Source organism: Euprymna scolopes, chromosome 25 (assembly GCF_053919585.1).
Source record: "Euprymna scolopes isolate OS-2025 chromosome 25, ASM5391958v1, whole genome shotgun sequence".
NCBI lineage: Eukaryota > Metazoa > Mollusca > Cephalopoda > Sepiida > Sepiolidae > Euprymna > Euprymna scolopes.
The window spans coordinates 53,036,227-53,051,118 of record NC_136506.1 but is presented as its reverse complement, the minus strand read 5'-3'; the positions used below and the strand labels follow the sequence as shown (position 1 = coordinate 53,051,118).

At 33.2% G+C, this 14,892-nt stretch overlaps 1 protein-coding gene across 1 annotated transcript in view; it reads right to left on the bottom strand.

Moving 5' to 3' along the window:
• Positions 1 to 11,265, bottom strand: part of LOC145247354 (large ribosomal subunit protein bL19m-like) — a 106,495-nt gene extending 95,230 nt beyond the window's left edge. The window contains exon 1 of the mRNA XM_080109032.1: positions 11,114 to 11,265. Coding sequence (XP_079965158.1) covers positions 11,114 to 11,180 — 67 coding nt within the window. The 5' untranslated portion in view covers positions 11,181 to 11,265. The remainder of the gene's footprint in view (positions 1 to 11,113) is intronic.
• Between the last annotated feature and the right edge of the window lie 3,627 nt (positions 11,266 to 14,892).

Genomic DNA, 14,892 nt, shown 5'->3' with positions numbered 1-14,892 from the left:
CCTTTTTTTTTCGCGCACCTGTCATTACAATCTGAGGGAGAAATCAGTATTTTAAACTATGACCGAAGTTAGAAATAAATAACAAAAAAATTAAACTAGATATTACTTACTTCCGGAAAGAACTATGAAAAAAAGTAAATAAATAAAGTAAAAGAGACCATATATCCATAATTATTTACTTGAAAACGTTTCGATTTTTAATTAATGAAGACGGGAATGTTTTTCATGAAACGTATATATATTTTTATTATTAAAAACAGAAAATGAAAATGACATATTCATAATTGTCTAAACTGGGCGAACGCCATTTAAAAACCAAAACATTTACTGTATAAAAATTTATCAAAATATAATTGTAAAAACATTTATTGAAAAGTTTGCATAAGAAAATATAATTTTAATAAAACAATTTGTAATGAAAGCAACATTGGATTTTTATAAAATAGTTTGTTTTTTTTCTTTCCGAACAAATAAATAATTTTAATGAAACATTTTTTTTTAATTAAAGCAACTTTAAAGGGTCAACAAAAAATTAATTCAAATGAAACTGAAAAATTATTAGTTTAACTTTTTTGTTATTTATTTCATGCTTCGGTCATAGTTTAAAATACTGATTTCTCCTTCAAATTTTAACGAAAGGTGCACGAAAAAAAATGGCGTGTCCATTTTCGGCGATAAACTGTAGAAGTACCCCCCCCCCCCAGATCTATATGTTCTATCAGGTGGTTTTGATAAACTTGAACAGAGATATTCTCAAGGTTTTGTTAAGTGTCAAAATCAACACCAGTGGAAATAAAGTTCAACTGGAAATTGCTCTGACTACTCGAGAAGAAATCCAGTTGATTCATTTCCACCTCCAAAGCAACAAAAAAAGTCCCTTAGTGAATCTGCTGAACATTCAGATAACTCCTGCAGTTGTGATGAAGAACCATCTCAGGATATCTTCAGTTATGAGCATCAAGGACAATGGGTTGCTGTCTACTATGACACCAACTTTTACGATTGGCCAAGTCATTGAGGTTATATTTGCATCCAGCGCTGTAATAAAATTTTTATCGCAAACCAAAGGTAGAAAAGACTTTTTTTGATGGCCTTTGTCAGATGACATTGCACAGGTAGAGTCAGCATTTGTTTACAGATGGAGTTTTGAGGTAATGCCAGTTTCAAGTGATGGTAGGATTTAGAGTGTTCCTGATATATTTACAATAGAAGAATTCTGAGAGAAAATCAATAAGGAAAGGAATTGTAGTAAGACCTCTGCCTATAAAATATCTTACTTTTTTACTTGTCTTTTAAATTGAAAGTTTTTCGATGCTTGAAAAAAATGACTTGTGACTTTTTATATAATAAATTTCTAAATCTTATTGTTGTTGGTCCTTTTTTGCTGAGTTTAAATTCCCCAAAGTAAAAATATTTCTGTGGCAAAAAGTTTTGTTATTAGAAACAAGGCAAACATTTTTTGAATTCCTCACCCCAAAATTAGTAAAGTTGCAAAGTTTTAAGCTTCTACCTCCAATGGTTACATTTTTACAGCAATTTCAGTAACGCATACTTTTGACTCATTTTTTAAAACCCTTTTTTGCCATTTTTACCAAATTGTCTGTTCAATTGCTTTTACATGTCCACAATTGAGTGGTTTTATCAATTTATAATTAAAAGAAAAAATTATCTTGATCTCTAATGTGTTATGAATCATACTAAGAAGAATCAATACATTTGCTATTGAAATGAAATTGATATGAACAAAGTTGCATTTCTGTGTCATATTTGCACTTTTTTTCCATTGGTGGTGGGATTTTGCCTAGTGTTTAGGTTGGTTTCATCTAATAATTATTGCTTTCATTAGTATTAATTTTCATTTATCACAAGATGACATTACATTTACAAGGATTTTTCACTTGTCAGTAGCTTACATTTTTAGTTATATACTGTGAAATTTGGCTTCTGGACCATGATAGCAAATTTTCAACTTTCCAACAAAATTTGAACGATCATAACTTGATGGCTAATTAAGCTGCGAAAATAAATTTGGTATTTTTGTTTATGGTTTACAAAAATCTATATGACCATATTAATTTTATTTAGATATAATGAAAATAAAATTTTGGTTTGGGATACCTATCCTATTACTATTATCAGGGGCAGTTTCTTATGTTATTCTTCAAAAATTTATATGACCACATTAATTTTATTTAGATATAATGAAAATAAAATTTTGGTTTGGGATACCTATCCTATTACTATTATCAGGGGCAGTTTCTTATGTTATTCTTCAAAAATTTATATGACCACATTAATTTTATTTAGATATAATGAAAATAAAATTTTGGTTTGGGATACCTATCCTATTACTATTATCAGGGGCAGTTTCTTATGTTATTCTTCAAAAATTTATCAGATAGAAGAATCAGCATATTTTTTATTAAAAATATTTTTAGCCCAGGAAATTTGGAAGCTTAACTTATTGTTCTAAAGGATGTAACATAGAATTTTACGAAAGCAGTTGGAAAAGTTTTTCTTACAATTTCTCAGATGGTTTAAGAAACATTACAATATTATCGCATTTTACACTTTGTTTTGTTAATAATCAAATGAAGTTGTTGAAAAAAAATCATTTTTTTCTTACATTCGTTAGTAAAATAGAGTTACCTCCCTTAGAACAATGAGTTAAGCTTCCAAATTGTCAGGGCTGTTAAAGGTTCAGCTAGTTCAGGTAAACATACCATAATCGTTAATTATTCTGTAACAATTTAGTAAACAAAAGGTACCATAAAAATGGTACTGAACTTGAAAATTCCTAGTTAAAAAATAGGTGCTAATAGTCGAGAGGAGACAGAGATTGGTTCACATGTACGAGCGGTACTCCTCTCTATATTTTTTAGTTTCATCTTTTTAAACTTTTTTCAGCAGATTATTATTGAATGGACCAGGAATCTACCAGATTATAAAAAAAAAATTAAAAAAAACTAATATTCAATTTTTTGTAGGTGTGCTCATTTTCTAATGCAACGTTCTAGTAAGTTGATCATTAGAAAACCACTTGACGTTTTTAAGCCAAATTTCGTGAATTTATCTTTTTTTAAGCAGTTTGGTCGTTTTTTAAATTTTAATTGAAGTATGTCTTTTTCTGATTATTTTATATACATATTTAGGCAAATGTGTAGTTTAGCGGCGTAAATTATTTGACAGACAAAAAGTTTTAAAAAATTATTTATTTTTACATATAATACATTGTTAGATCAAAAGGCTGAAAAAAAAAAACAGAAAAAAAATTCATTATTTTTTTTCATAATTTTTATTAGACTTAAATGTACAACAATCGAGGCCGCCATATTGCTTTTAAAATTTAGTCTAAAGTTGACAAATTGGCCTTTTTTACGCTCTTGGAACTGTTTTGGCCTCCATTTTTGTAATGAAAGAGCGTAAAAAAGCCAAATTTGGCCTTAAAAAGGCCAATCAGTCAAACCTTAGAAAGGCCAAATTTTAAAAACAATATGGCAGCCTTGATTATCGTACATTTAGTCTAATAAAAAAAATGTTGAAAAAAATATTCAAAAATGAAATTTTTTCAGGTTTTATTTCAGCCTATGTGTTTTATATAAAAATAGTTTTAAAGTTGAAATTCAAGGTAGATAATTTTGATGAGATTACTACTAATCTAACCAGTAAAGGTTTCCATCTTTTTCCTGCTTATAAACAATTAAACCACTATGATATTAATGGCATCATTAGGTTAGACCTGATCCAGCGGATTAAGAATTTTCGTGTGGTTGAATGCTTTGGTGGTAGTGCTTGGAAAATTTCTAAATATATTGGGGAAGGACATAGATTTTTGTCCAATAATTCTGTGAAGGAGGAGTTATCTCCCTTCGATAAGATTGTGAATTCTCTACCTTCTTATCAATCTTATTTAATTGACAGTATTTTGAATCTTGTTGTGATGTACGAGGACGCGCTTCAATAATGTTTCTTCGGTTGAACAAGGAATAGAGAAATTTTTCTCTCTTGATTCTATAGGGATCAATGACAATACTAAGTTATCTTCTCACGATGAAGAAATGATAAGAAACTTTGAGAAGTCTTTCGTACTGAAAGACAAAAAGTATTATATAGATCTGCCTTGTGATTATGATAAACTATCTCGATTCGAATTTTGTTATCTCTCTAAAGGTTATGGAGAGAGTAGCCAATTCCTTTGAAAAAAAAAAAAAGGATTATATGATGATTACCTTCAGGGAATATGGAGACGGGAGAATTATTCAATCATTTTCGGTCCCTCTGAAAGATTATTATAATTATATTTGGATATCCCACCGTCCGATAATTAAGGAAGGGTTAGGGGTAACCACTAAAATCTGTCCAGTCTTCAATTGCTTGTTGAAAAAATGAGGAGGCACCTCTATCAAAAATGCTGCTTATTCAGGGACCAATTTGATGGCCCAGGTCTTGGATTTGCTGTTGGGTTACCGAAAAAAATGATCATGTTCTACTGGGTGATATTCGCAAGGCCTTTTTGCAGATCTTCTTGAAGAATAGGTTTTGTTTTTTCTGAAAATAAATGGTGAGTTGCATGCCTTCAAATATAACACAATAATATTCGGGTTTAATGCCTTGTCATATTAAGCTTCATTCTTAATTTCCATGCTGACCATTATGTAGGTGATTTGGCTTCTCACATTATAATCACTTTTACATAGATAATCTGGTCTATACCAATTCCAATTAAAATGCACTTCTTAAAGTTTGTAGCACTGTGCGATCTAGACTGGAGGGAGCAGGTTTCAAATTTCAGACCTGCAATTCTAACAGTTCACAGTTGCCAAGCAAAATGGTGAAAGACAACTCAATCTCTATTCCCTTTCCAACCCTGGAAAAGGTACTGGGTTACTTATATTCTCCACTTAATGATTCCTTCAAACTTAATCCTGTTGCAGTGGATCATCGGTCCAACACCAAGCGTGGGATTCTTTCACCAGTTTCAAGATCCTTTATCGCTATTGCTCCCTGTAATAATGCAGAGAAGAATTATTATCAGTCAACTGTGGAAGAACATGTTGTCGTGGGATCAACAAATTCCCGATAATTTCCTCACCTTATGGCAAGTACATGCCAAGGAGTTGAACAGTTTACATGATTTTGAGTTCCCTAGATGTGTATTATCAGAGAACTCGCCTATAGAGTATATCTGTTTCTGTGACACGTCAAAACAGGCATATGGATTTACTTTGTATGCGAAGCAGGCAATCCTATGTTCCTTATTATTTGCTACGGCCAAAGTGGCTCCAAGGGGAAATCACTCCCCACTCTGAAACTTATGGCCACATCAAGGTTGTTCCTCAAATTTTGGAAGCCTTGGCTCTCATTAATGTCCTTGCTTTCTATCTTGTGTCGGATTCGCAAGTGGTACTTTCATGGGTCTTGATAGCAAAGGATCAAAGAAAAACATTTTTGCAGAAAACAGAATATCTGATATTTTCAAGGGAGATAAACCTTAAATATGGTACATCTCCAAAGTTCAAGTATGCGTCTTCTTCGGAGAATCCGGCGGACTTGTTGACTAGAAGGATTCCTGCCTCCAAGTTTCATCAATTATTTCAATTCTGGATACATGGACCTGATTGGTTATACAATGAAGAAATAATATGGCCAGTATCACCGTTACCTTGTCTCAATAATACTAACAGGAAAACTGCACCCTGTATGTTCTCTAACAAAGTTAATTTAGAAGAGAACTCCTTTCCTTTAAATATAGCAAGATTTTCTACCCTTTCCAAGGCTTTAATGTCCTGAAGAAAGTCATAAAATTTGGTGATATGTTATGTCACTGTAAAAATGAAATGAATTTGTCGTAATTTTTACTCTACATTGAAGAGGAAGGATCAGGGTTAAATCGCATACAAGCATTATTTACTTTATACTGATAAGATGGACAAAATTTTGGTAAAACTTGCAGAGAACGCTCTGCTTTACGGTTGTTTTAAAAATGGAACGGAACTTTAAATTTCGTTCCATTTTAAACTTTTTTTTTAATTTCCATATTCATAGTTATTTAACCATTTTTTGTTATGAGTGTTGAAAATTAATATCATACCTACTTATAAATAGTGACTTTTTGGTGCTGGTTTCATGTAGGGTGTTCAGATTTTAGCTGCATTTTCGCATCACGAAAGACTAGCTCTGGTAGAAACCTACGGTCGGTGTCGTACAAAAATAATCCCCTTTTACAGGCTGACAAATTTATGTTCATGTTGAATTATAATTAAAAACTAAATTACTTTTTGCAATTTATACAAGTTTTTATTCACATAAAACTTGAAAATCACTGGGGTTTTTTCAAAAAAAGAAAAAGGTAAAAAAATTAAACTTATCTTTGTTCACTCGTAAAATTACAAAGATGATAAATACAAGGATAAAACACACTCGAGGATAAGTTTTTTTCCCTAAAACAAAAAGTAAAAACAACTCAGCATCAGACAAAGCCAAACTCTTTGCCAAAAACTTTGCAGCTAATTCTACCCTTTGCAACCAAAAACTTTGCAGCCAATTCTACCCTTTGCAACCATCAACCTGCAATATTTCCTTCCTTATCAGAAAACACGCATATCTGTATGTGATGTTGCTAAGCTAATCAAAAAACCTTGATTCCAGTAAAGCAACCGGCCCTGACAGTATTCCAATTATAGTATTCCAAAAACTTCAACCAGAACTAGCACCCATACTTACAAAACTGTTTAAACGTTGTCTTAAGGAGAATTGCTTCCCATCACTCTGGAAAATCTCACCAGTTTGCCCTGTATTTAAGAATTCAGGTGATTGGCCATCTCCCTCTCAGTACAGGCCAATAAGTCACCTGTGCGTCATGAGTAAGTTGCTGGAATCTGTGTTAAATACAGAAGTAATCAACCATCTCAACAAAAATAACCTTCTTAGTGACACTCAATATGGTTTCCGTTCTGCTAGATCTACAGCAGATGTGCTTACAGTTATATCTCATAGGATTAGTGAATCTCTCAATGGAGGAAACCTTTCTAGGGCAATTGTTCTTGAGATATCAAAAGTCTTTGATAGGGTATGGCATAAAAGTTTACTTCACAAGATCTCCAGCTACAGTATAGCTAGAAATGTCTTCTCAGTTATTAAATCATTTCTCTCTGATAGGTTCATAACAGTAATTGTTGACGAGCAGAAATCAGAAGCTCTCGGTATTAATGCTGGAGTCCCTCAGGGGTCAATCCTGGGCCCAACTCTCTTCCTGATCTACATTAATTATCTTCCAAATCACATCCTTACATCATTCGTAGACATTTATGCTGATGACACTTCCATGCATGGTAGCACATCTAAGACCATAAATGACCAAGTTCTCTCAGACTCTCTCCTATGATATTGAGCAGGTGGTACAATGGGGAAAGGAGTTGCTGGTTACTTTTAATGTATCTAAAACCAAGCTTCTATCATTACATCATCAACGCTCTGATCACCATCTGGTATCAATTGAAATGAATGGATCTCGTCTGTAGGAGGCCTCATGTTTTGACAAGCTTCTGGGCTTGACCTTTACTCCTGATCTGAAATGGAACAAGTACATCAAATCTGTTGCCAAAGCCGTTGGAAAAATGGTGGGATCCTTCTATCGATCCAGTAGATATCTCACTGCTGATGCAATTTTCTATCTATATAAGAGCCAAGTACGTCCAAGGATGGAATACTGTTGCCACATCTGGGCAGGAGCTGCTAAAAAGGACTTGCTGCCTTGATAGAGTTCAAAATAGACTTCATAGCCTCATAGGAGATGTTCTTTTTTCTTCCCTGCAACTTCTATCTCACAGAAGAGATGTAGTGAGTTTGTCTTTACGTTATTGTTATTTTCATGGCAAGTGCTAGACTGAGCCTCAATCCCTCACCAGTCCCCCCTCTCCAAACTTTCACAAGAAACACTCGTCTAGCTGAAAACACTATCAATAATTTCCCCCACCCTTTATCTGTGCCTAAACCTAAACATAGATTCCATAAAAAAAGCTTCTTTCTTAGAACTACACGCCTGTGGAATTGTCTTCCGTTTTCCTGCTTTCCAGCTGACTACAATATGGTTGTATTCAAGTCCAATGCAAACAAGTTCTTGATAAGCTGTTCCTCTTAAGTTAACAAATTTACTGAATTTCCATTACTGACAATTACTATATTGTCCAATTGACTACTGTACACTCTTTAACCCTTATCCTCGAGTGGCCCTTGGGCCTTGATAAGTGGTGATGCCTATGTAAAAAAAAAAAACTTATAGAGAAAAGTCTCACATTTTATTTTTATGAGTAAACAACGTGAGCCTTTTCTGGATAAAGTTTAATTGTTTTTATTTTGTTTTAGGGAAAAAAACACAAACTTATCCTCGAGTGTGTTTTATCCTTGATAAGCCCCACTCTCCCCAATGGTTGACTTCTACTTGTGCAGCTGCCATTGCGCAAAGGCAGCATGCGTACCACAGATTTAACCGACATAAGTCCAGTTCAAACAGACAGAAGTATATAGAAGCCAGAAGTAAGAAAGAAATAGCGACAGCTAAGAAACAATTTACTGAATCCACCAAAAAAACGCATCGGAGCACGGAATTTAGGAACCCGTAATTTCTGGAAAATCTACAGCAGTGTAGTAAATAATGGGCAATCAACAATTCCCCCACTATCCAACAATCATGAGGTTGTTTGCTCAGCAACCGAGAAGGCTAACAAACATGCTTGCCAATCGGTTTGCCTCCAACTCCACACTGGGCCCTGCTAACCACCCCCTGCCTGACTTTCCTTTGCGGATAGACGCCACATTAGACAATCTAAAAATCACCCCTTCTAATTAACCAAACTCTAGATGCTAAACTTCTGACTGACCAACAATATGGTAGTAGGCAAGCCTGTTCCACAGCAGACATCCTAACTGTAATCTCTGAACATATATATCATTCACTGGACAAAGCAGGGGAGGGTAGAGCGATAGCTCTAGATATATCTAAGGCTTTTGACAGAGTATGGCATGAAGGTCTTCTCAGAAAAATTAGTTCATATGTTATTACTGGACGAATACTTCACATAATTAAATCCTTCTGAGATAAGAGAAAAATCCAAATTGTCCCCAATGGTTATACATCTAAACAATATGATATAAATGCGGGAGTGCCTCAAGGGTCTATCCTTGGACCTCTATTATTCCTAATATTCATAAATTACCTCCCTGACAAAATTGTCTGTGAGATGGGTATATATGCTGATGACACCACAACAGGAAAACAAATGAACACATATCTAAAGAAATGGCAGAAACACTAGAGGATGATCTCCAATCTGTAGTGAAATGGGGACAAAAATGGATGGTTATATTCAATGCTGCCAAGACTAAACTTGATTCCTTCAATAATTACAAGAAACCTTCTCTACCACGAATAGCTATGGCCAAAGACTCTTTATCTGAAATTACATCTTTTAAACTCCTCGGCCTAACGTACATATGAGTTGGAACAATTACATTGAGAGCATTGCCAGGACCGCTTCAAAGGTAGGTTCTCTCTGCCGTGCTAGAAAGCTACTAACGCTCGAAAGTATTCTGTACCTCTATAAGGCCATCATTCACCCATGTATGGAGTATTGTTGCCATATTTGGTGCATCTACCACTAGTCTCTTGCTCCTAGACAAGGTTAAAAAGAGAGTCACCAACCTGATAGGTCCTGAATTGTCATCTAAGCTTCAGCCTCTGTCCCATCGACGAAATGTAGCATCCCTCTGCCTGTTCTACAAGCACTTTAACAGAGAATGCTCCAACGAACTGGAAGCACTTGTACCCCATCGACGTAAATACCCCGACAAACCCGACAAGCAGCTAAATCCCACTCCTTCACAGTAGAGATCCCTAGATGTAAGAGAGCCTTCTACTCCAGTAGTTTCTTCCTCAGAACTGCTAGACTTTGGAATTCCCTTCAGGGTTCCTGCTTCCCCAACTGTACTGACATGCAGAAGTTCAAGTGTAACATGAACCGACATCTTGCTGCCCAACTTCCTACATAGTACCCCTGTAGCTTATGTCCCTGATAGTAGCCCCTACATCAAAGTTGCGATGTGCCTTGTTTGAGGTGAAAAAATAATTTAATTTTTAAAAAAAGTTGTGATTTAAAAAAAAAAAAAAAACTTCTCCAAAAAGACGCACGTTTTTAATTTAACAAGTAAACAGTGGCCAGTGCGAGTGCGAGTGCTCCTTTCTGTAGGAAGTTTTAGTCTTTTTAATTTTTTCTTTTTCAGCCCCCCCCCCCCAAAAAAAAACGAAGTGATTTTCAAGTTTTCACAAAATATGAATAAAACAGATGTATAAATTGTAAAAAGAAATTGTAAAAAGTAAACATTAATTAGTTTTCGTCAGAAAGAAGAAAGAAAGAGGAATATTTTTGCAAAAGGGAATATTATTGTGTGACACCGGTCGCAGGTTTCTAGCAGAGCTAGTATTTCGCGATGCGAAAATGCGGCAAAAATCTGAGCACCGCACATGAAACCAGCACCTGATTTAATATATTTTATAACGTTATTTTGGTTCAATTTGAACCGTTCAAAACAAACCGAACGTCCATTCTTCAGTTGGAACAAAATTTAAAAAAAAAAAAAAAATTACATTTTACATCAGTGACATTTATTTTTTCTACCAGTATTTTGTTTAATTTTCATTTTTTTTTTCTTTTAGCACTTATCAAGAGTTTTCTTTGTGCAATGCTTATGGTAGCTATTTTTTTCGTTCTAACCGAACAAATTAATAAATAAAAATGAGTACAAAACTTGGCAAACCCAAACGACTTCAAACAGGAAGTCTTTGTCTCGATGATGACGACTAAATCCAACCGAACACAGATAGCTCCTGATTTTGTACCGAGTACTCTTTTGGTTTCGATAAATATTTAGACCTGAAGTATCCAATTCGTTAGTTTCATCGTTGCGTTAAAAAAGACCTTGGTAACCTCGCTAGTTAGGTATGTTGTCAAGGTCTTCGATGGTTTTACTCTAAAAAAAGATCATTTAAAGTAATCATAATTTTATGATTATGAAATAGTTTTCAATTAGGAACATATGGAGAAATATATTAACTTACTTCTACAAGAAAGTTTCCAAACATTTTGTAATCTTCCAATATTACGGATAGAAATAAGCGTGGACATTTTGAGGGGCGAGACATAGGTTAACAAGGGGAGATAACGCAGTTAATAACTCAAGCTCAATATAGGGACCTTTTGTCCTGCGGACATTTTAGCAATGCATAAACTTTATATCATAAATAAAAAAATTAAATTAAGATATGACTAAATTTTTAAGGAAAATATAATTAATTTGGTTATCCCTAAGTTTCGTGTGTGTTTTTACTTCCGGTTTCTGCTGAGTCTTCTGGTAAATGCCTTTTGAATGTTTACTAGTGTAGTTACGGGTATTCATTCACTAACTTGTAAGGGTGTGAGTTGGTATTCACTAATTCATAATCAGAATCTATCAATTTCTGGGACCGAGTTTGCAGGTGCAGGAATCTCTACAAGTCGAAAGTATCCATGGGACCGGTAAAGATAAATCTAACGAGATCTCTGATTTACAGAAGGCTTTTCCATCAAACCACATACCACATCCTCCTCCTCACCCACATAAAAATTTAAAAAAAATGTGAATAACTCCGGAAAATAAAGACACCTGAACTCGAGATTGCTGTATTAAAATGAAACAACGGGTTTGTATTACTGTACACATAGATTCGAAAAAGATGTCAAAAAACAAATATATAACAAATAAATGTTATTAAAGGCAAGATAAGTTACTTTTCTACCAAACTGGATATATTTTTCGTGTTTTTATTCAATGTAACATGTTTATTCAGCTCGAAAACCATACAGTGTTTACCGATGTATTGGAACATTCAAGATGGTGTCTGATTCTCTCTTTAACACGGTAAGTTTGGGAAAAGGTGTTATAAATAAAAAACCGGATAAAATACTGTTAAAAACTCGCTTAATATATGTTACCGTGACATAGGTTGACATATATTCGGCGGGTTTTTAATAGTATTTTGTATAGTTTTTTAATTGTAACACCTTTTCCCAAACTTACCGTGTTAAAGAGGGTGTGAGACGCCATCTTGAATTTTCGAATACATCGGTAAACACTGTACGTTTTTCGAGCTTAATAAATATGTTACATTGAATAAAAACACAAAAAATATATCCAGTTTGGCAGAAAAGTAACTTATCTTGCCTTTAATAACATTTATTTGTTATATATTTGTTTTTTGACAACTTTTTCGAATCTATGTGTACAGTAATCCAAACCCGAAATAACATTTATTTATGTGTTTAAGAAATTCAAATCATTCCAACGTTAAGGTTTTTTGCAACGACTGTTCATTAAACAGGCTTAGCTAAATGAGTGTCTTGCGAAAGGGTGTGTAGTCACACACACGCGCTTGCGCGCAAATAAACGAACCTTTATTCGTTTCAATTTCCCCCCGCATTTTGAACAAAAATAAGTTCTTCCAGCAACGGCATAATTTCAAATACGGCCACACACTTTTGCTCACAACAACAAAAGTAAAATGAACATATTTCTGGCGGACGTAGTTGACGACAGTATCACGTGACACAAGCGACCAATGAGAAAATTTAGAAGATTGTCTTTTTAACGCTTTTCCAAAAACCAAAATATCGGCAATAGCAATCCTGTTTTGGAGCCGGTTCAAAATGTATAAAAACGCATCAAACATTCTTTCTTCCCTTCTTTTTCCCTTCTCACTTCGATATCACACGAGAACATGCCTCTCACTGTCAAAGCTGTCAAAACCATAGTTACACATGTCACACAAGCACTCAAAAATCACACCTATGCACACATGCACACGTTCTGCATATTTTCTAATTAATAAGAATGAATTACTTTCATATAAATCTTCATAAAATGAAACCCATCTCTCCAGAATTTCTTCACTGGAAGTTAAGATTTTTCTGTTTTTATCTTTGATACTCTAACTAATATTACGTTTGTGAGTTTTAGTTTTTTCATAGCGAAGAAAAATTGTTTATCCAGGGGTAAATTTGAAATTTCATGAAGGTCATCATTTATTGATTTATTTTATCCTTTTGAGTTTTTCCTTTCTGCTTTTGCTACTTTGTATTGAGTTGAATTGTCTCCATAATTTATATGAACGCTTTTTTGTTATCGATTGCTCTCTTGGTATCAGGTTGAACCACCGTGAAACTGGTTGCTTAACCTTTTTCAGCAATTTCAATGATTTTTAATGTTCACTACATCTGAAAATTCTTCAACGTCAATTGGAGGAACATCTATTAAAGGTTCAAATCGATTAGTAAACTAGTTGGAAAAAATCTCTAGTTTCAATGTTTTTCAATCTCTAGTTTCATTGTTTTTCAAAGCTTTGAAATTATATTTCTTCACTTGAGTTTAAAGTTTTTTTTTTTTTTCCAAATTCACTTTACACTAATGTCAACACGAAGGAATAGGTGGTCTAATATGCTTGGAGTATTTATGACCGACACATTAGTGATGTTTTGATGAAACTTGTTATGAGAAAGAATGAAATCGCTTTTGCCTTTACTCTTACCCTGTGGATGATTCCAAATATGAAACTTAGGGTTCCGAAAGAAGGTATTAATTAGATAAAAGTTATTAGCAGAACAGAAACTAGCCAGCCTTTCACCCCTAATATTACTGGAGTAAATGGAGTGTTTACCAACACAATTCTGATAACTGAAATGTAAGCCACCGACACAGGCATTGAAATCATCCATAAAAAAAGAAAGTCATGTTGTGGAACGCTGTCTATTAATTTCTGAATTTGGTCGTATAGCTGTTCAGGATAACTAGGAAAAGAAGCTTGGGTGAAAACAATCTTATTATCCTGTCCATTGCCACTCTATCAGAAAAACCTTGGTCGTCAGAAAAAATGGAGAAAATATATTATTCTGAGCTAATAATATTACATGTATATATACCTATATGATAATGGTGCATAAAAGGAGACAATAACTTCTAAACACACCGGAAGTTGGCACCCGCGTCTCTCAATTATGGTATGGAAGCACAGAATAGATACAATTTTCAATTATATTTTATGTTTATTTTTTTTTTGACTAAAAATATATAAAAATACATAAACTTTTTTTATCAATTATATTTTTTATTCTTTAATCGCATATATATACATATTAAAATATTTAAATAGTTTGACAAAATATATAACATATTAACTTAAATATAGTTATTAGAAAAAATATAAAAAAATAATTGATAACAAAGACCGTAATAGATTACGCAGGTTTAAATAAAAAAACCTAACTTTATTTGAAAAAAAAAACCCACCCCCAAAAACCCAAAAAACAAAACCTAAATATGTTTGAAAAAATATATTAACAAAAAATTTATAAAATACATAAACTTTTTTTATCAATTGTTTTTTTAATCGCATATCTTTTTAAATAACTATCTTTAATTAAGTTAATATGTTTATATATATATATATATATATATATATATATATATATATATATATATATACATATATATATATACATAGATATATATGATATATATATATATATATATATATATATATAACTACTTCATTTACTCACATAAAATTAATATATGAAAGTATAGATTTATGCGTAAACTTAAAGTATTTACTTCAAAAGTGCTCAATACGTAGGTAGAGCTAGTTAGTAATTTATAAGGACCATAAGGAATTTATATAAGTAATTTAAGAGGACCATATAAAAACGATAAACAACCACAGAATTCGCGCATAAGCCTGATGAATCCTAGAGTGGATGAAACGCCGAATATTCAGTGTAGCTTAATCACCATGTATATTTTATATAT